The 21,677-nt window shown below is 37.1% G+C and overlaps 1 protein-coding gene across 12 annotated transcripts in view; it reads left to right on the forward strand.

Moving 5' to 3' along the window:
• Positions 1–21,677, forward strand: part of USH2A (usherin) — a 374,435-nt gene that overhangs the window by 148,697 nt on the left and 204,061 nt on the right. For all 12 annotated transcript variants that reach the window (XR_008429695.1, XR_008429696.1, XM_053936908.1 and 9 more), the window contains 3 exons: positions 900–1,085; positions 12,660–12,773; positions 15,068–15,229. Coding sequence is in view for 10 of the 12 variants with exons in the window: in XM_053936908.1 (XP_053792883.1) it covers positions 900–1,085; positions 12,660–12,773; positions 15,068–15,229 (462 nt within the window). In the remaining 2 variants the exon portion in view is untranslated. The remainder of the gene's footprint in view (positions 1–899; positions 1,086–12,659; positions 12,774–15,067; positions 15,230–21,677) is intronic.

Consider the following 21,677-nt stretch of genomic DNA (forward strand, 5'->3'; position numbering starts at 1 on the left):
AGCAAGTGATCATCAGCAGGGCGAGTGAGTCCACATGCGTCTATAGCAAACTCATCATCCATCATCCTGCCATAGTGTTCCTTGGGTCTTTCCTCTGCATCCCTTGTGCAGTCATCTGTGATGAAGCTGTTACTGACCAGACTTTTACTTGGCATAGTAATATCCAAGAAATAGTTAAAGGTTAGAGGAAATTGAATTATTTCTTTTTATTAGCAGCTCTATGCATTTACAATCTTGGTTTTCCAGTTCTTTAAAACATTTATATTTTCTTTTTTTTTTTTTTTTCTTTTGTAATATGGAATGATCAGAAGCAAAGGATTTTGCAAAAAGGCCTTTAAAATCTCTGCTCTGCCCCAAGAAAGGTGCATAGCATTGTGGAAATAAAATATGCAGGTGGAAAATAAATGGAAGAGCTTTAATTTTTTTAAGGACTTCTATAAAAGGGAATGGAGATTTTTAGAAACATTTCATAGTTGTGGCATTTTGTGCCTTAGATACTCAACTGATAAATATCAACCTCTACTCTGTTCAAGTACTGCCTTGCTTCATTCAGTGGTGTTATTTTAATGCCTGTTCTTGTTAGCTACATACAGTCCACCTCCTCTCTTTGTGAGTGATGCTTAAATATGTTTGATACATGAAATGTTTTTGGAAAATTGCAACAAGACAAGAAGGAATGTTATGTAGATGGAGTTTTGATGGTTTTGAAATATAGCTTTAACTGAATAGCTCAAGATGTGCAGTCATATTAAATCAATGCTGAAAAGTTACAACTCTAATAAATTGTATTTATGCTAATGGTTGAGTCTGATTTACTGCAGCCATTAAAAGTGAAGAATAGGGGCAATAGTCTCCTTAGAACTGCCATTTTCTCTATTTTCTATTTTATCCTTCTACAGTTCCACAAAATGTGCCAACTCCCTCAAGAGCTCACAGTATAAATGGTTACAGCATTGAGGTCACCTGGGACAAACCAGCTGGGGTCATAGGTGTAATTGAGAAGTACATTTTGAAAGCATATGAAGCGGATGGTCCCACTGTACCCATCACCAGTGCTGAGCTTGCTGACGCTGGTATGCTCACAGGTAAATGTTATTAAATACCATTTTTTAGGCATATCTAATAACACAGGATGCTTATCCCTCCTTCTCTTGATCTATGAAATACTACTTGTCTGTTTTTGTGTATACACAGCATAGATAACGTTTGGAAAGGTAATTATTTGTGTCAGCATCCCTGTAGCGATGTACTGATTTCAAAGAACAATAGAAATTAAGATACAGCACAAATACTAAAAAGCAATTCCCAAACTATTTATGATCTGGGGGAGAAATGCTTTTTTTGTTTGCTTGCATTTGCTTAGTATATGTGATTTTGTTTTAACCCCTTTTCCTATTGTTCCATCCAGTTCACCTAAATTATTCTGTGAGTCCCATATGATACTGGTTGACCTGATGTGTGAAAGCACTTGATATAGCTGCCTAATTTTGATCATATAAACCTAACTGATTTCAGTGGGAACTAGCATACATTTGTGTTAATCAGATGCTGTGGTTGATGCCACTGGGATGTAGAGGTAGGTATTACGGAATTAAGAAATTCATGGGGTGAGAAGGTTATAGAGAAAATTTGGGGACATTTCTTCCTGCCAGGATACCATGGATCTGGCTTTCTGCTCTCTGTGAACAAACTGCCTTTTCTGGCTGCTACAAAGTTCCCTGGGAAGGAAGCACATTGCAGACAAGAAGCTACATTATGTTATGTGATGACTAAATGGGGCAGTAGTGCAGACCTATAGATTCATTTTTATGATCTCTATCATCAATTCTGTCATTCATAACAATTCAAAAAGTGGTAATGACACAATGCTCTAAGCTGGTGCTTTGGTTTGGCTCAGGTTTGGGCAGTACAACAGTCTTGGGCAGTACAACAGTCAGGCAGTGTATTATTTCCTGAAGCCCAGGTATTAGTTTTTACATAAGTTTATATGGTTTGTATTGTTTCTCTGCCATAACCTATGTATACATTTCCAGGGGAAAAATTACACATATTTTTTCCTTCAGTTTGACTATTTGTGAGTAGTGAACTTACCAGAACTTCATGGGCTTTCTATCCTTACTGCGATTTCTTTAATGACCTTGTAGATTTCAATGTTCTTTATCTATGTTACAAGACAATATAGATTATACTAGCAGAAAATAAAGACTGAGACACATGGATTAGGTGGCTTACTCACAGCTGATGGTCAGAACCAAAATATTGTTTAACTTGTTTGGCATTGTGCCATCACTGTCTGTCAAGATTATGAAAATGTCTGCACCAGGCTGGACAGGTAAGAGGTTATCTGCCTGCAGCTTACAGGAGTTAGAAGAAGCAATATACCTTGACATTAAATGAAGACAGTAAATGGATCCTGATTCTTTAGCCTATTACAGCAGATAAAATCATCGAGGTTGAAAGAGATATGTAATATCATCAAGGCCCATCATCAACCCAACACCACCACTGTAACCCCTAAACCACATCACCTATCACCAGATCCAGACATCTCTTGAACACCTCCAAGAATGGTGATTCCACCACCTCCCTGGGCAGCCCATTCCAATGCCTGTCCACCCAAACAATGAAACTTCTTTCTAATATCTAATCTGAATCTCCCTTGTCTCAGTTTGAGGCCATTTCCTCTTGTCCTCTCAGTGTAGGCACAGAAGAAAAGACCGTCCCCGACCTCACAACAACCTCCTGTCAGGGAGTTTTAGAGAGCTGTCAAATAATGCAAAATAAAATTATAGAATCATAGATACCATGTTGGAAGGGAGATCAAGGATCATCTGATCCAATCTTTCTTGGCAAAAGCACAATCTAGACAAGATGGCCCAGCACCCTTTCCAGCTGAATCTTAAAGCATCCAGAGCTGGGGAATCCACCACTTCTTGGGAATTATTCCAGTGGCTGATTGTGCTTATTGTGAAATTTTTTGTCTTGTGTCCAGTTGGATTCTCCCCAGGAGTAACTTGTGCCCATCACCCCTGGTCTTGTCCGTGTGACTCATTGCAAAAAGGGACTCTACATCTTCCTTGTAGCCACCCTTTAAATCCTGGAATGTGGCGATAAGATCTCTACTGATCTTTCTTTTCACAAGGCTGAACAAACCAAATTTTCTCAGTCTTTCCTTATTTGACAGGCTACCCAATCATTTGATCATCTTTGTCAACTTTCTCTGGACTCTCTCCAGCCTGTCCATATCTTTTTTGCACAGCAGGGACAAAATTAGACACAGTGTTCTAGGTATAGCCTGACAAGAACTAAGTAGAGGGGAGTAATGACTTCTCTGTCTCTGCTGGAGATGTCCTTGTTGATGGAATCCAGCATGCTGTTGGCTTTGTTTTCCACAGCAGCACACTGGCCACTCATATGACCCAAAAAACGTAAGAATGTCTGTATTCAAATACTGATCTACGTGACCATGTCAGAATATGACCCTGAGATGAGCTCGCTTGGGGCATGGTGCTAATGCTCTACACCAATGTTTTGGGATCAATATCTCTACAGGCCATTCACCTAAGAGTTGGACTCCATGAGTCTAGTGGGTTTCTTCCAACTCAGAATATTCTGTGATTGTCTAGATGCTCAAGAAGAAAGTGTAAGAAATGTGCTAAACATAGAATGAGTCTTCCTGTTAGTACAAATTCAGCTGGTTAGTTGTGGAGTTCTTCAGCTGAAAGCTGCATCTGGACCATCCTGCTTAATGGTCTATGGTAGAATTATCTTTATTTTTTCAATATATTTATTGTTTCTGTATCTGGTGTGGGAGTAATTGTTCCAGTTCAGTTTTGTGTGTGTAAGATGTGCTTCCTCTTGTTATTTATAACTCCTGCCCAGTAGTTTAATTATCTATTTTTATTGTATGAAATATATAATTCATGTCCTCATGGTGAGGTCAGAGCTGAGACAAGTGTAAATTAAATCACCAATCCAAAGTAATTTTACTTCAGTCTATTGATTTGGTGAGGCCTACACAGGTGAGCAAGTAAGGGGATATGGAGAACTAGTTATGCACAAATATGAGACTCCCAGGAGAAGGTGTATCTTTCCCTGATGAATTATCATTCCTGGTTAATCAAAAGTTGACATAAATATAGAACCCTACAGAAGGTGCTGTCTTTGCTTACTTTTCAGTTTGCTGTGAATGAAAATTTTTGCTTTTTCTTTCCCTAATTTCGGGGACATTTCTTTAGAAATTATTTTATTGCATTCCATGAGAAAATGCTGCAGTAACCCAAACAGCCAGGCTTGCTAATGCAACAGCAGAAAGGTACCGCAGCTCTCTGTGAGATCACTGATGAAGAAACAATGGTATTTTTGCATGCCCTCCTTGAAATTTTCATTCCCTGTCAAACCTAGCCACTGCTTGTCTGCTGCATGAAATGTATCCGAAGGCACTGACAACCCTTTGTCTTATTTTTTTCCTTGACGCTTTTTAGGCCCATCTGTTGTGTTTCAGTTTACATTTACACTGTAAATTCTTTTGAACAATTACAGTAGGGTCCTGAGTCATAACTGGAGAACAGCAGCAAAAAGTTAAGAGCATTACCCATTTCTCAGAAGGCTGTACTGTGTGTGTCACATTCAGAAGAACCTCTTGTACCCTTGTCAAGAAGAAAAGCTGAGCTAAATACTAAAAGTAAAATAGGTCTTTAAATGACCATAATCCCACAGTCTCAGAGGCCTATTTCTGACTCCTCAGAAAGCAAAATCCTTCAAAATCTGACCCTTGTAATCTTCCAAAATGTCAAACTGTTTTTTCATTTTCATCCAAGAAAGGAATATTCATCAGATTTAAATCCTTTAAATGAGGTTCTGACTGTTGAACCAGGAGTTTATTGTATAAGGTGATATATTTCAACATGGTGTTCAGTATCTGTATTCTAGGATGAGAGTATAAAGTTAGAGTGTAAGTTTTTGGGATTTGAAAAGTACCATGCTTGCCCATCTTGCCTTCAGAGAAGCATGTAATAACATTGATGCAGAGTAATAAAGGAAGTACAGAGTCACTGCATGTAAGAATTTTTTTTTCCTAAAGGCTGGATTGCTTTCTTCTGCATTCTGATGCATTCCACATGCTGACACCAAAATTTGGAATATAAATTAGAATCAGTGCTTAAACAAATGGAAGAAGCTTTAGAACACACTGTTTCAGTGTGGTCTGTGATCAGCTTTTGCTTCTACTTTCCTTTGGAATCCAGAAGATCACAGAGTAATTTGGGTTGAAAGGATTATCTAGTCCATTCTCCCAGCTCACACAAGGTTGAGTGGAACAGGTTTCCCAGAACCACATCCAGTTGAGTTTTAAATATCTTCATAAATGGAGATACTTCTCTATGAGAAGCCTGTTCCAGGTTTGGTCACCCTCACAGTAAAAAGTGATTTCCTGTGTTCAGTTGGATTTTAATTTTCCCCCCAGGGAAGTGGTCACAACACCAAACCTGTCAGAGTTTAAGAAGCATTTGGGCTCTTGGACTCATGGTGTTATTCTTGGGGTTTTCCTGTGCAGAGGTGGGAGTTGGACGCACTGATCACAGAATCATTTAGGTTGGAAAAGACCTCTGAGATCATCATGACCCATGATCCTTGTGGGTCCCTTGCAACTCAGGATATTCTCTGATACTGTGATTTGTTTATTTCAGTTTGTTTCCATTGACTCTTGTCCTGTCATTCTGCAGTACTTAGAATAGTTGGGTGCTGCTTTGTTCCCTCCCGTAAGGTATTTATACATTTTGATAGATCACCCAGAGGCTTGTCTTTCCTGAGATGATGAGTCCCAGCTCTCTCACTCTCTCTCGGAAGAGATCTGCTCCAGTCTTTTTACCATCTTAGTGGCCCTTTTTGTATCATCCAGACTTGCTTAGGGTGCACACTTCCCCTATCATCAAAGTCATTGATAAAAGTGTTGAACAGTATCCCAGAACCCTGGGATACACCTCAGCTTGCCTCTGTGTTTTGTGCCAATGATCATAATTCTCTGACGCTTCTCTTGTCAAGCACATGCAAAATCCCCATTTTATAATTCAAATTTCTCTCACTGTAGAATTCAGGAGATTGGCCAGCCTCTAAACTGTGGGGTCTAATGACACCAACAGACAATAATGAAATAAAATGTGCTGCAAAAGAATTTGCAGAAAATTGGTATTTATTCCTCTTAAAGATTTCTGTTTCAAATTTGTATGATTTTGCAGTTCATCCCACCTCTGTCATTGCTGCAATAGCCAAGGGCTGATGCTGTGGCTGCACACGTGGTAATGAGTAAATTGTGGTTGACAGCTGCCATTCTCTCCTTCCTGTGACACATGTTTGTAATTACTTTTCACCTTTTAGTCTTTTATGCTCAGCAGATGAATATCTCAGGAAAAGTTAATTTAATCAAAGTGTCTGAGCTGTACTGTGATTTTGAAAGCTCTCTAGGTGGAGAGTCTCTTAGAAGAGGAGACTGCCAGTGACAGATCAGCCAGGGCTGGACAGTGGGGCCATAGCACTGGGGGAAGCTCACTGCCAGCCTGGCAAATGCCCATGCTCTGGCAAGTGCTGTCAGCTGAGAGATTGTCTCTCTCAAGGAGAGCTCCGCCAGTCTCCTGCCTAAGCAGCCTGTGGCTTTGGGACTGGCCTCTGCATCCTGACTGCTCCCTCTGACCGGATTTGGGGATCACTGTCTGAGATGGATATTAGAAAATGCTGTTTCTTTCAGGCTTATTTAATCTGTGTGGGATGAAATGAGCAGTTTACCACCAATGGGGAGTTTGCTGTGTGAAGCTGTTGGTGAATTGCTTGGGCAATACTGTCATGCACTTGAAATTACTTGAAAGCTCTTGGTTTGCACAAATATTTTACACTCAAAGCATTCCCATACTGCAGTTAATGAGATTTTTAAAATTTATAGAAAGGGATTATTATAAACCAACTAAGATAAATCTATGTAGGGCCAGAACACTAGGAAGACTCCCAAATCCCTGCTTCAAGCTGAGCCAAATTTCTAACACTGTATATGTATATTTCTAACACTTATATACATACTTCATATGTATATAGGAATGTTTGGCTGGGGCAGCTACTGCAACACGGGGTAGCCGATAGACCTGTCTGTGCCCATTTGGTTTCTGTGAGTTGTCAGATGGTGCTTGAGCTCCTAGTGACTCTAAGTCAGAGTGGCAGAATGTAGGTTCCCTTCTCCTTTCATTTAGCAGGCTTTAGCGGACTACTGACATATTTTAAAACAAATTATATTAATATTCTACAGTATTAAGATTCAAACTTGATTGAGTTTAGACCTAAATGAATCTTGTTTACAGTCCAATGCTGTTCTAGAAATTTATTCCTACAAAACATAAATTGTGTGATTAAATAAATCTAAGCATTTTATCAAAATTACATCGACTCTTAGATACATAACCATATTTTTAGTAATAAAAAGAAGTTAATTTCTTAATATTTTTGCAGGCTAGAAAGGATTATTATGTTTTTATAGACATATTAAAAATCTGCAAAAAAGTAAACAGTATTTCTTTGTCTGTTTACAAACTTTTAAAGATAATCATACTGCAGAAAATAAGCAATGATGAAGTTATTTGGAATGATCAAGGGTTAAACAGTGATAGATATTACGAAACCAGTACTCTCTGTGGTTAATTAACTCTTGGTGCAAAATTGCACTGTTCAGTTAAAGTTTTCTTCAAACTGTAGCAGCTGGAGAGTTCCCTGTGCTATGGGGAATGTAACAGTTTTCCTTGAACCACTGCAAACTGAATTGCATCTTCAAAGACAATGGAGGTTGTATATGGTTTGTTCTGAAGTATTTCTGTTGGGAAAAAAGGGTCTTTCAAGCCACCTAAATGCAGTAACTAAAATAAAACTTTTGTTTGTTCTTATAAGCCAAAGAGTTGGAATAGGTGCCCTCGAGTTGAGTAGTTCTTCATTTTACTCATACTATACTTAGAAGATCCTTTAAAAATGCACATGTATGTGACAGATTGATGTGCACAGGCTTTCGGTTCAGAAATGCATATGTGGAAGACACATGTACTTAAATAGTTTTTGCTGCAATCTGTCAAAAACAAAGTCACTTGAGGACTTCCTTTTCTGATCAGTGGACTGTGATTAAGTGTACTGTGGCAATGATGCATCTCGACACACAAGTGACTTTGTTGGACAGATGCTGTATGACCTCGGGCATTCAAGTTATCTAAATAATCTGGGTTTAGGGAGGAGAGATTTGGTAATTTTTGTTTTAAAAGCTTAGACAGGAATGAAGGTAAATCTAAAGACCAAGTGTTGTTTTAGTTGTAAGAGGTGTATTTCAAAAGAGGTCCTCATGAAATAGCATGTTAGGGATGAAACAATGAAAAAATCTGGCAAAGAAAAGTCCCTTTGGCAAAATAATACACTAGAACAGAATATTAGCCCTCATAGTGTAGTGGTAAAGCATTTTTTTTTATGAGAAATTCTTTTTCCACTCTAAATTTGCCAGATTGCTGTGGAATATGGCTGTGTTGTCTAAATGTATGAGAACTCACTTTGAGAGGTACTGAACATTTCTGCCTCATGGAGAAGTGAAGGGAAAAAAGCTGGATTATACTGTATGCATAAGAACATTGAATGGAGTGGACATAAATATGCAACTACTTTTGACTAGTCCACACAGCCATTTTACCATAAATTCATTGTTGACCCCTTTGCTATTGCCCATATCCACGTTGTTATCCCTTCCCTGCTAGAATGAGCCTAGCGTTTTCTCTCTTGCACAATGCTAAACCTTGACTTTCAATATTGCAAATAATTAAAGACCATTTAAATAAAAGTATAGACAATTAAATACTAGTTTTGCATATAAAGTGGGCTTAATGTTCTAGGTGTGATTCCAGATCACTCTTTTAGACTGTTAACTTTACATTCATATTTAACAAATGACATTATTCAGTTTCATGGGGTCACTGTGTCAAAATGTCTGTGTTAGAACTTTAATTTATTTCAAAAGGTTCTTTGGGCAGATAGGAGTGGTGTGTTAAAATGATTTAGCATCTCCACTTCCCCATGTGGATTTTAAGGCTTCAAATGTAGTCTACGATGTAAATTTTGAGTCTAGGTGGATTCAGCTGCTCTGTAGTGACAGACTGAATGCATGGGACCTGTATCCCAAATGTGTGAGGCTGACCCTCTTCTTAAATATTGATGATGTCTCTAATCCTATCTCCTGAAAAACGTGACACTTTATCCACCTCTCTCCTGTTAGCATTAACAGAATACATGCAAGTGTGGACAAATTTTGCTTTGTTAGCACCCCATTTTGGAAAGCCTGATGGACTCTTATCAGATCAGCAATTATTGGGTATAGACAAGAGATGCCAGTCTGAGAGTATGATAATTGAGGAGTTAGGAAAAGTTTTTTTAAAGCTGTCAACCGACTTCATTGGATCATAGGCTATTTTTTACTGCAAATTTTATTTTGCTGTTCTTTAAATTAATTCACATGTATCAGTGATGATCTTTGCTGTGGGATTGCTGACTTTGTATTTCAGCATAGTCAGGTGCTGAGTGTAAATTTCACTGACTGACTGAAAGTGCAGGGGAAATGAGTGGGTAATGAGAGCAGAGCAGCCAGTTCTTTAATTGAATTAAAAGCTGGGTGACACCAATGCAGACACCTGTCCAATTACAGACAGGCCAAGGTGTTTACCATTGCTGTACAAGCGATTTGAAGATGACAGAAATCTTTCCGCCCACAGATTAACATAATGAAGGAGAACAGATTACAGTGGATGCTGGCCAAACAGATAGGATGGCAGCTGAGAAAAAAGTAGTTTGCTGAAGTATGTAAATAAAATCTGTGCACTTTCTATTGCCTACCTATGCACATCTGTTTCTTTGTTGAAAAAGAAATAGTGCAAGAGTACACATGAAGGAAAAACATTAATTAGGAAATGAAAAAAATATTTTTTAAGTTGATGCCTTTGCTGAATGAATTTTTAAACAAAAACCTCCTGTAGCAAAAGGGTTTATTTGTTTGCTTTTTGTTCATGCAAATTCCCTCAGCTTTTCACAAACCTACCTATGCAATGGGAAGTCTGTTCTGCTACAAGTGCTTCATATAAAACCTCCCTACTTTGTCAAAAGTAAACGAAACAGTCCAATCCAAACCTTCTACACATCTTGGCATCTTTTTGGGTATGTCTGATATTCTGCAGCTCTCAGTGCCTAAAACCATTGGTAACCCTACAGGATGTCTTCTATGAGGAAATGCAAGGAGCGTTAATTCACTGCTTCATAAGAAACAAATGCTACAAGTGCTAAATGTACAAATCAAACTAAATTGCTTCCTAAAGCACCACAGAGTGAATAGAGAGATGGTGTATATACAATGCCATGCTCCTCTTGGCCAGGAATTTGCGAATGTCACAGTTAGAGGATTTGGTTCCTGTTTGTATTTATTTGTGGAGGTAATTCCCAAAGCACCTTTTATGGTTTCCTGGGTTTAACCCTCTATGATCTGGAAATAAGTGGAAATACTGTCTTGTGTAGAAAAGATGGAATTTTGACTAATGGAATTTCTGTGATGCACAATTTAGTGTAGCTTCCAATACTTTACAGGCATAGTAATGCCTGAAGGGGAGCCATACAAGAATGCTGAAAAGGAACTTCTTGCAAGGGAATGTAGTGAAAGGACAAGGTGTAATGTCTTTAATCTGAAAGAGTTTAGGTTTAGATTAGATATTGGGAAGAAATTTTTTACTGTGGGCATGGTGAAGCACTGGAACAGGTTGCCTAGAGAAGTTGTGAATGCCCAATCCCTGGAAGTGTTCACTGTCAGGCTGAATGGGACTCTGAGCAATCTGGTCTAGAGGGAAGTGTCCCTGCCCATGTCAGGGGATTGGGACTAGATGATCTTTATGGTCCCTTTCAATCCAGACCATTCTATGAAAAAATTATTTACTATTTTCTGTCTTTTTGATGGCTCTTAAAAATATTCTCCATCCATCACAGGAAAATTACAGGGACATTTCTTTGGTGGTGACCGACACAGCATTCTTTTTCTCTCCTGTCACACTTAGATTGCATGTCAGTACAGCTGTCCCCTGTTAACTGGGGATTTGCAAAATCAAAACTATAATCAGAGCAAGCAGATGCTGGTCAACTGGTTTTATTTTAACACTATTCTGATGTAAAAGTGATTATTTCTGAATATCTCTCCATTTGTATGAGTAGAAGTGCACCCCAGAGAATTTAAATAGAAAGATCATTGTTATACCAACCTTTGAAGTTTTTGATTGATTGCAAGAAAAAGCATAAATGTTACTAATTCAGAGAAAGCTAATCTCATATTTTCCATGTGAACACACCTTTTACTAAACACAATATAAACTTGTACAGACTGATGGTTCTACTCAGAAAATAATATATTTGTGCTGTAGGTGTTAGTTTCCAACATCAAATTCTCTGTGCCCTTTTTGTGATTTTAAAGGGCTTATGTGGGGAATTTTTTTTTTATGAAACATAGTTATGTTGCATTCTGTTAGCGTAGCAGCCCAGTGAAGAGCAATCATAAGGACTAATTTTAGCTACCTGTCTGTGTACATGTAATGCTGAGGGGATTTTCAGGCTTCTTGTACTGTGGAACAATTGGCCAGAAATTACAGTTCTTTGACGTGCTGTTGTTTTTTAAGCTGATTTGTGAAATCCCAGTGTTGGGCAGTTTTGAAAGAATGTTGTTTCTATAAATTTTATGTTTTTAATGAAACACCACATCGATTTTGCTAGAGCTGTGACAGTCGAGGTGAGAACATGGTTTGAAATAAGACTTGTCATGACTTCGCCTTCCTTTAATAACTTCTGTATTTAGATTTCATATTACTTTGTTGTTGGACTTATTTTGAAATGGGAACTGCTGATGTTTCTTAAAATGACTCTAAATTACATTTTTCCCCTTGCAATTCTTCTGTATATGATAGTTCAAAATGTTGCAAAACTTCCTGAAGTGGTAAGCAGTGATTATTATTTGTTATAACAAGGAGCTGATTGATGATGTGAGAATTTAGTAACTTCACTAACATAAGCAGGAACTGAAATAGAATAAGGCCCCAGATCTTTTCTTCCTGTAAAACTTCATAACTAAACAGCTACTAAACTATTTAGTTTCATAACTAAATAGCTACAAGTGGGATGTTTCATAAAAAAAGAGATTTCAGTTTATGTATGAATAGGGACATCTTTGAAGAGGATGCATAAAAAAAAAAGCTTATACTGAGAGACAATGAAAATTCCTTGAAAAACAAAATTAATAACAGAAAAAATTTAGAGACAGGGATTAAGGAAAACCTCCTTCATTGTCACATTAAAATATATACCTCTGTTTTGCAGTAGTATCTGTTTCAGTGAGCATAAATAAACACAGGTGCACCTTTAGTACTAAGAATGGAATAAAATATTATTTGCTCTTAAATTATTTTGTAAAATTTAAGTCATGGATAATAGGAACAAAACCTTAAATAATTTTTCTTTTCCACCTGTGGCAGTGGGAGCCCGTGATACAAAAGTTTATTTTCCCTCTGCATGTGTCTGCATGCAATCAGTCTGTACACTGTACATGCATAACACCTTGTTTTCTTGTGTTGCAGGCGTATTGAGGGGCTTGCATCCCTTCACAAACTATGCTGTAACCCTAACTGCTTGCACTTTGGCTGGCTGTACTGAGAGCTTGCATGCATTGAACATCTCCACTCCACAAGAAGGTAAAGTAATTTCAAAGGTCTTGACTTCCACATTTCAGTCATGAATAATAAAACAGGAGAAGAGCTAAACGCTGCAAAGCCATTTGCTGGAAAACCCCAACCTAATTTGATGACAAAGTGCATTGCCAGACCATAATTGCTCCATTTTTTGGGGGGTGCGAAAATGAATCAAACTCCATACCCTTTAATGACATGCATCTTTAATAGCTGTAATGCAGATTAATGGGCTTTTTAATTGCTGTTACATTGTTCATGCAAGAGCCTTGTCATTAATATGAAGCATCTGAAAGATTAATGAAAGCTTCCTCATTTTACTATGGCTCAGAAGTAAATCTACAGACAGTCTGACTAAAAAGAATTGATTGTATGGCACAGTATGAAATTGAGAATCAAATGGTTGATTTCCATGGTTTCTTTTAACCACTAAACACCAGCAATAGGCAACAATTATTTCAGTGTGATGAAACTGCCAAATGCCAATTGAGTTATTTATTAATTGCTGTTCAGATTTTCCCTTTTTTTTTCCTAAACGCTTTTACATGTGCTCAAACTTAAAGGTTGTGAGTGCAAATTAATGCTTCCTATGCTTACATGAAGATCTAGGGTACAAAGAAACTAAAAATGCATTCAGTTCTGCCTTAGAGTCTAGGCTGATGTGTATTGCACATCAGTTACTCGAACAAATGCCCTAAAAATATCAGTGACATATCTAACTTCATTCTCAATTAAACATAAAGTTCACATCTCCCAGTTCTGTTATCTTAAAGCCATATTAATCCAGTTAAAATAATCAGTTACTCCAAATCTACACCAGTAGAATAATGAAGACTTTGACATGTATTTATTGGACAGTAGTTAATCTTCCATGATGCAAAGTAGTTTTCAAAATTCCCTCCCTCCCTCCCACAGTTCTTTGTTTTATCTTCTCATGTAAACTAGGTTGTAATACAGTACCAATAAAGAAAATAAAATTTTGGCATGAAGTCATGTGAATTATAGTCATAATAATTAAAAGGATGCTGAAGTATTTAACTGCTGCCAAAGCAGGTTGTTGTGCAAGGTATTGATGAGGACAGTGCTGAAAATTGCAGACTAACATTGCTAGAACAGAGTTTTGGCATGACCATGTTAGTAACTGCCAGCAGCACCAGTCAAACCAAAATCCAGTTATTGCCTCTTGGATGTTCAAGATAAACTGAGATTGTCTGGTGGCATTGCCCATGAAAGGCTACAGCCTCTGAAAGCCAAATACTTAATGGACCCTATGATATAAACATGAAACACATTATTTCAATATTTGTGTATTTCTTTCTGCTGTGACATAGCAATTAAAAATAAATTGTTTATGTCCTATTTTCTCAGCTTAGTGAATAAAGCAGAAATCCTTACCTATCATAACGGAATGGTTTAGGCAGAAGTAGATTTTTTTTTTTCTCAGAGATTGAATAAAGCCATGGGGAACGTGTGTTTTATCCCTCAGAAGAATTGAACAGAAAGTCAATGTGTGGAATTTCTATTTTTGAATGCTCTTGTTGCATGCTCTTAGTAACAATAAATTGGTGATACAGAAGACAGACACCATATCACACCCTCCAGCTATCCCTGTTTCCCTATTGAAACATTCATTACTTTATATTGTTTTCACATTGCCAGGCACTGCTAGTTATTGTTTTAAATTGTTAGCACAGAGCTTGTAAATTACAAGATATTTCTCCCAGACCAAGGCCTCAGTTCTGCTCCCCTTGTGATATTCAGTGGGATTCCTTGTGCTTCTAATGTATAACTCACTGGAACAGTGAAAGAACTCGACTCTTAAATTATTATCCATTACCAACTTCCAGTGTACTATATACATAAAATCTACATTAAACAAACATCACTAAGTGTATTGAATGATGAAAAAATTTAAACAGGGGTAGTGCCTAAGAACACATCACTTTATAGTTAGGAATAAAAACCATGAAAGAAGAAAAAAAAAAATCTGTATTAAAAAAAGGACTGAACTAAAATCCTGTACCTCTCACCTTGATCTGTGTTACCAAGCTGGAAAGACAAAATTATAGAAGCATAATTATTCTCCTAAAAACGAAGACTATATTTCTGTCTTTCACAGAACTTTCTGTTTGGGTAGAAATCACATAATATAGGAGACTTCTCAAAATTCTGGTATGTTGCAGATATAAAATCTTTTCTGAAATTTCAACTGGTAGTAACTTCTGGTAGTAACTTCTCATTGAAATCTTTATTATTTGTGGAAAGACAATATAGTATAACTTTATACATTTTTTCACCAGCCCCTGAAGATGTGCAGTCACCCACAGCAATATCCTTTCCCACATTCCTGCTGATGAGTTGGAGTCCACCCAAAACACCAAATGGTATTATTACACAATATACTTTATATATGAATGGGATACCAATTTACTCTGGAAATGGAACTAAGTATATTGTAAAAGGTGAGTTCTCTGCTAGGTAGCATGTCAGATGGGTATCTCATGGTTGCAATGAACAATTGTATAATTGACCCCTTCTTATTTCAGAGGAAAGAAAACTAATTCTAAAATTGGCTGGATGCACTTTAAACCCTGATGGGTTTAATTTTTTAAAGCATCTTACTCTTTGTTGGGACTCATAGAAATTAACATCACCATGGATGGTGTAGCTAAATTTTGTACCTCTTTCACAGGATCTGACTCATCTTTTAAATGGTTTTATAACATTTTGATCTCATACCATCCAGCTTTCAAAGCAAGTAAACTGCCAACTGTTGAAGAAATTATATGCAGGTTTAATAGTTTTTCTTACTGCCTTCCTTAAATATTCTTAATTAGAGAGATAACACATTGCTTACCTGAATAGCCTCTAATTCATTTATTAAAAATATAAACAAATAATCTCTTTTCTTACTATAATAGTTGTGTCATGTGCCAATAGCCAAATTATATCAATACTCTTAAACTGTTATACTGAAGTTAAGTGCCCATTACTTGGCAATACAGTGAAGCATGGTAATCTGGCTCTCTATTTTAATGTAATTGGTGTAATTTAATGAATTATCCAAATTCTTTGTTCAGACATTATGCAAACAACAACAAAAAATAATAAAAAAAAACAAAACAAAATAACTAAAACCACAACAACAACAACAAAACAAACAGACAAAAATCTAACAACCAAAAAAACCAAAAAGAAAATATGGAGCTAGAAGTGCCATGCCACAGCATAAGCACTATTGTGGACCCATCAGAATTTGTATATCTTGGTAGGTACAAGAGAAAATAAAACATTTCTTATTGGACAACTTGGGGAGAAAAGGGTACCAAGGCCCTACTTTCTTTTTAATGTAAAGCCTTAAAATTCAAAGCCAGTTCTGCATCTTGAGTCAGTATAAAACATATTTAAAAATTCATATAGTTCAAATTTCTTTGCCTTGCACAGGCCATAAGGTACTGGTGTGGTGGGTCAGTTCTGACACTGAAAAATGAATCCAGTTAGAGAACCTCCTGAAGGCTGTTGATGATCACTATAATAAATAGTGCACACTTTAAGTCAAACTTTTTCATTCTGTATTCAAAGGTAATGGATTTTTCGTAACCATAGTAACCTTAGTGTATTTCTGGATAAATACATGAGGTATATACATTCTGGTTTTATTTTTGAATATAAACTACCACATTATGTATTACTAATAATATGAAAAATAGGATATAGGTTAGCATAATGACAGTTCAAACTAGTGTGCATTTTTCTTTTGCAAAAAATAAATATTTATCAAAAGTGTAGATTCAATTAATTTCTCCCTCATCTCCCCAGTTTTCTGCTATTCTTGCAGTGCCATTTATCTTGTTTTGCAAGATTTCCATTAATCTCTCATTGCCATATCATAGCACTGTTCTTAAAATTTTTGAAGTGCAAATAGTTGTGTTTCCAATCTTACTAAAATCATTACTGAAATTTCATGATAGGCCCATCATTTAACCGAAATCTTCATCTGCAACCTGGTTATAAATGGGCAAATGATGTAAAACATTTGAGAAAGTGTTCATCATAATGTTGGTTGGTTGGTGTAGATTCATGTCTGCTTGCAGTCTGAATTATAGCCAAAACAAATGCTTATTGATAAAAATTATAGTCAAGTAAGTTTTGCAATTCTTCTTTGAAAATATAGAAAAGCATAAGGCTTCTACCCTTAAATCTTGAGTGATATGTCAGAATACATTCAGCTGAAGTAGTCAGAAATCTCATCTGATTCATAAGTTTCCTAGAGAAGCTCTTGTTGCTTTTATGTAGAAATTATTTATTTATATTTTACTAGAAATTTTTATATTATTGATCCTATTGAGAATGTCATGACTTTGATTTCAATTAACCTAAGACATGAATCTAAAGAAAGCAGAAAGTCCTAACTTATTCAAAAGAGAAGGCTGGATCAGATCGTGTTACCATAAGCTGTACACGACAAGACCCACTCTTCTCTAGTTGGTGTGGAGATCAGTCTGTTTACTTTGGACCCATTTTTTTGCAGCTGCCAGTACTTCCCTCTGCCTGAGGGAGAAGTGGCAATGTGATCCAGCAGGTTGGGATTTGGGTCACTAGAAATCCCACTCCTTGGGAATCGAGTTTATTCAAGATCTTGCTTAGATTTGCATATATTTTTAATTTGACCTTAATTTGCTTCCTTTCATAGGCCAAGATTTTCCACTTTGTAGGCTAGATTTAAAAGAGGTATAACATGATTTCTTTTTTATTTCCCCATGGGCTACAGTTTTGGTAGTTGGAGCTTTTGGTTTTACAGTATTGTGTTTTACACATCTTGGCTTTTTCCATATAATTATCCTTTTGTTTCCAGCATTTATGCTAGCCCTGTCGGTGACTGATTGCCACAACATAATATACTATTGACACTAAACAGAGAAGCAAAGTTCATTGTCTCTGACATCTGCTTCCTATTTACTCACCAAAATTATTTTCCTCATTTAGGAACTATATGACTTAGTTCCTGGCCAGTAGTCTATACCAGAAAGTCGTAGATTCTTTCTGTGTTTTTGAAGTGCTGTGTCTATTGAAATGTGATGGCTTTCTAAACCTTTCTTTTTTAGATGACAGAAATTCTGTTTAAAAATCAGTACTTTACTGACTTTCATTTCAGACCATGGAAATTGCAATCAGTTTAGGCTAGTCAATCCATAACTTGAGGAGGGATGTGTTTTCTCAACACCATAATGGCAAATATATTGTTAGATTAATTTCTGATCTTGACAGTTGTTGAGGGCTTGAAACACTCATTGATTTTCATGGAAATTCAAGTGTTTGTTTCCTCTAGGGGTTGAGCTGTAATTAAAAAGGAAACCCTTTAAAAGCACATATGGCAAATGTACACTTTACCACAGTGAAAAAGGACACCCATTAGGCATCCATCATCCATTAGTGCCTTTAAATATTTCCCCCATATTGACAAATTTGGTTTCTGTGTTGTGAGTAATAAAACACTGAAATGAGCCAGCCCCTCTACCGCAACACCTGTATTAATTGTCTGCTTGTGATTTTTCTGCCTCCTACCTTTATGCATTTGCTTTATGTGGCGTATGTTCTACTTGTTCATGCAATCTGGTTTGTATTTCATATCCTATATTCCAGTGAAAGCCTAATCTCTCCAAGGGATGAGCCCAGAGGAAATAGCCCCAGAGCCCAGGTTGAACTTCAGCTGTGTGAATCCATGCCCCTGTATTTTTGCTTTCAGTTGCTCTGTGTGTGAGTGCAGAAACTCCTGTAACCAAGACCATCATCTGCAGCTCAGGAGAGTAGTTGCAATGGGGTTCTGTTCCCCAGACTTTCAGACCTTACTGTTCTGTAGATGACTAGCAGCTGTGCGGAGCTGGAGAAGCTTGTACAGTTATCTTCAGAGCTCTTAACATATTGATCTTAAAAAGGCTTTTGATTTTAGGAGAAGTTGAGCTGATTTTCCCTGGCAACAGGAAAATATTCTTCTCATTCAAATACTCACAGACAAACCTGAAGTTTCTACTTTGAAACATGGAAAATTCTTAATGTAATTATTCTAAAGATATTTTTAAATTTATGCAAGCTATCTCTTCTTGTCTTCTCTTTTGTTTAAATTAGTCTCAAAAATTTTCTACCTGCCTTAGATGAAAGGGGCAACAGGGTTGGTTTTATCCTGAAAAGTACTAGAGTGCAGTGGCGTGAGCTGGTGATGCCAGTACCACCAGCAGGAGGGTGATCTAATAAATGCAGAATGTTATAGCATAAGCAGAGGTGATCACATGTGGCCCAAGAGCCCAGGCTTTTTTTTTTTTTTTCTTTTCTTTGTGGGTAGGGAACCTTACTGATGTGAAGAAACTAGAAAAAAGGTTAGAGCAAAATATTTGTGTATTCTTAAAAGCTGAGCATTTGATGGACTGAGAAATGGTGTTCATTGTCTAACATGTTTACAAAGGGAAAATACTTTGTGGATACATTAGAAAACAGAACAACACAAAAAAGTGTGAATCTATTTTTGCTCTAAGCTTGGCATTGAGGATGTATGTCTGCATTTTCTGCAGCACTAGGTACTTGACAATGTTAACAAATAACGTTGATATAATTTTCCTAGCAGAATCTAATGGTTCTCATAATGAATTTTAAAAGGGAGATATTCTTATTAAGACTCAGCTGTATGAAACTTATTTTTCTCTGCCAACCTGAATGAAGTGCTTCCAGTTTTTCAGTAAAGAAATCATGTCACCTATGTTACAAGGGCAGACCCTCAACTGAGTTAAACAAGTAGAGAGTTATCCTAAATTGCATGTCCAAGAGTTTATAAAAAAATGTGACAGAGTACTTTGTACCAGGTTTGTGGGCAAAATATTAAGGAGAGCCTTGGAAAAGGTGAGAAAGAGCTGTCTTCACAATTTTTTTTCTAAGAGCATGAACTAAGCTTTAGCTTATTCAAATTGTTCTTTGACCTCAGTATGGAAAGGATGATCCCACAAAACCAGGTTAGAATGGCAGCCTTGTTTTATTGCGAGGAAGAGACAGATGTTTGACATCTGTTCAGTCAGGGCTTTACATATCTGAACTTTAAAAATGGGAGAATCCAAAATTAGTACCTGTATTTTTTATGTTGCTCTAAACCACGGCGATTACAGTACACATCATGCACAGCCATGTGCAATGACTACATTTTACAGAAAAATTGGCAAAGTTTTTGGTCATTTATACCCCATGAATACTACTGTTTGTTTTAAATGAGAGCTCATGATAATAAAAGCAGAATCCATCATAATATCAGTATTGCACTGATTGCCAAGTGAAACAATTTGAGCAAGATTTGTATGTAGAAGATAATTGCATTAAGATGTATCACTGCAAGAGGCTGAACCACTCAGAAGAAAATCCTTATCTTATTTTTAAGGGGTTCTTTTGGTTACTTTTCACAGTTTTCAGCTATAGCCATGTTTAAGAAAAACAGTTCCTAACCCTAAGGATTTGCCTTCCTTTGTTTTAGGTCCTACTCAAGGATGACAGGCAGCTTTTGCCTTAAAGGACAAACAATAGAGAGATTCTGTAGTCCTCTGGTATGATTTTATTTCCCATCTTCCAGGTGGTGGTGAAATACTTGAAATAACTACCAAATGTAATCAGTCTGTTTTTTCACTACAGGTTTTTGAAATAGTTGTTTGCTATCAAATGCAATATTAGTGCTAGATTTATAGCTATTATAACCATGAATGTCACAATTCCTCATTTTTTTTTTGTGAAACAGAGACTTCTTTAGCACCATGGTGAGCAATAAAAGTCAGTCTTCACTACTTTGAAGTTAGAATTGGTTATCTGAAACATCTTGTACGTGACCCAATGAGACATGGCCCAGTGTCTCACCCATATTTTTGGGTCTTGTACTACTGTGCCAGAGTGTCAGATGGACACCTTACATTTGCTTTAGCAACACATGCAGCTAGTAAGTCATACAGGATGGCTTATGAAGAATGCCTGCTGCTCCAGGCTTTATTCTGGCCCTGGCATGCATTTAAGTGAACATCTAGAGGTGCACCTGGCACTAGAGGGCAGGGCACGCCAGCCTTACAGGAGAAGCTACCTTCCTCTGAAAGTTCTAGGCCTGTAAGAAGGCACATTTGATACACCTGAAGTGGCAACACTGACATTGCCGGTGACCGGTGCTATTGTAATTAATTCCACAGACCCAGAATGCAGATTCAGCAGGCGCAAAACCAAAGGGCAAATGGGCTGTCTGAGCCTGGCGTTCCAGTATTTCAACTCAGACAGAGAGATCTGGTGCACTCATTGGACTTAATAATACACATCTGGGGAATTTAGAGGGGAGGGGGGCAGGGGAAGGGTAAAAGTATTATGTTTATTTGTAGCAGCTCTGTTGTATCATTTTCTATTGCAATGCATTAGTGCAGTGTTAAATAAAATCTGCTTATTTAAAATCCTTTTAAATAGTGTTTAAATATTTCCTGCTGATACAATCTGCTAAAGTAGTTATCCTTGCTGCAGATTTCAGTTAACCTTGTCGCAGATATTAAGCCTGAAGCTACACAGACTTTTAGGGACCTTGATTATGGAGCAAAACCTAATGGTGTCATTATAAAACCACAGCTGGACAAGCTTCTGGAGTCCTTGTCCTTTGATCAGATTTGGGTAACACAGCAAGCCAGGAGAGAACTCACGCTAACCCTGCTGGAATTGCTGAGCTCTCAGGTTACTTGAGTACCACTTTCTAAAAATTAAAATGCAACACAAATTATAAAATGAGACTGATTGGGACCTTCCAATCTTCTGTATGTACCACAGTGAACTGGAGCAAAATAGCTTCTCCAGAGCTAATAGCTGTAGAACAGGGAGAGTGTTTATTCTATCCTTTCCCTTCTGGCGCATAAGAAT

This window comes from Vidua chalybeata, chromosome 3 (assembly GCF_026979565.1).
Source record: "Vidua chalybeata isolate OUT-0048 chromosome 3, bVidCha1 merged haplotype, whole genome shotgun sequence".
Taxonomy (NCBI): Eukaryota; Metazoa; Chordata; class Aves; order Passeriformes; family Viduidae; genus Vidua; species Vidua chalybeata.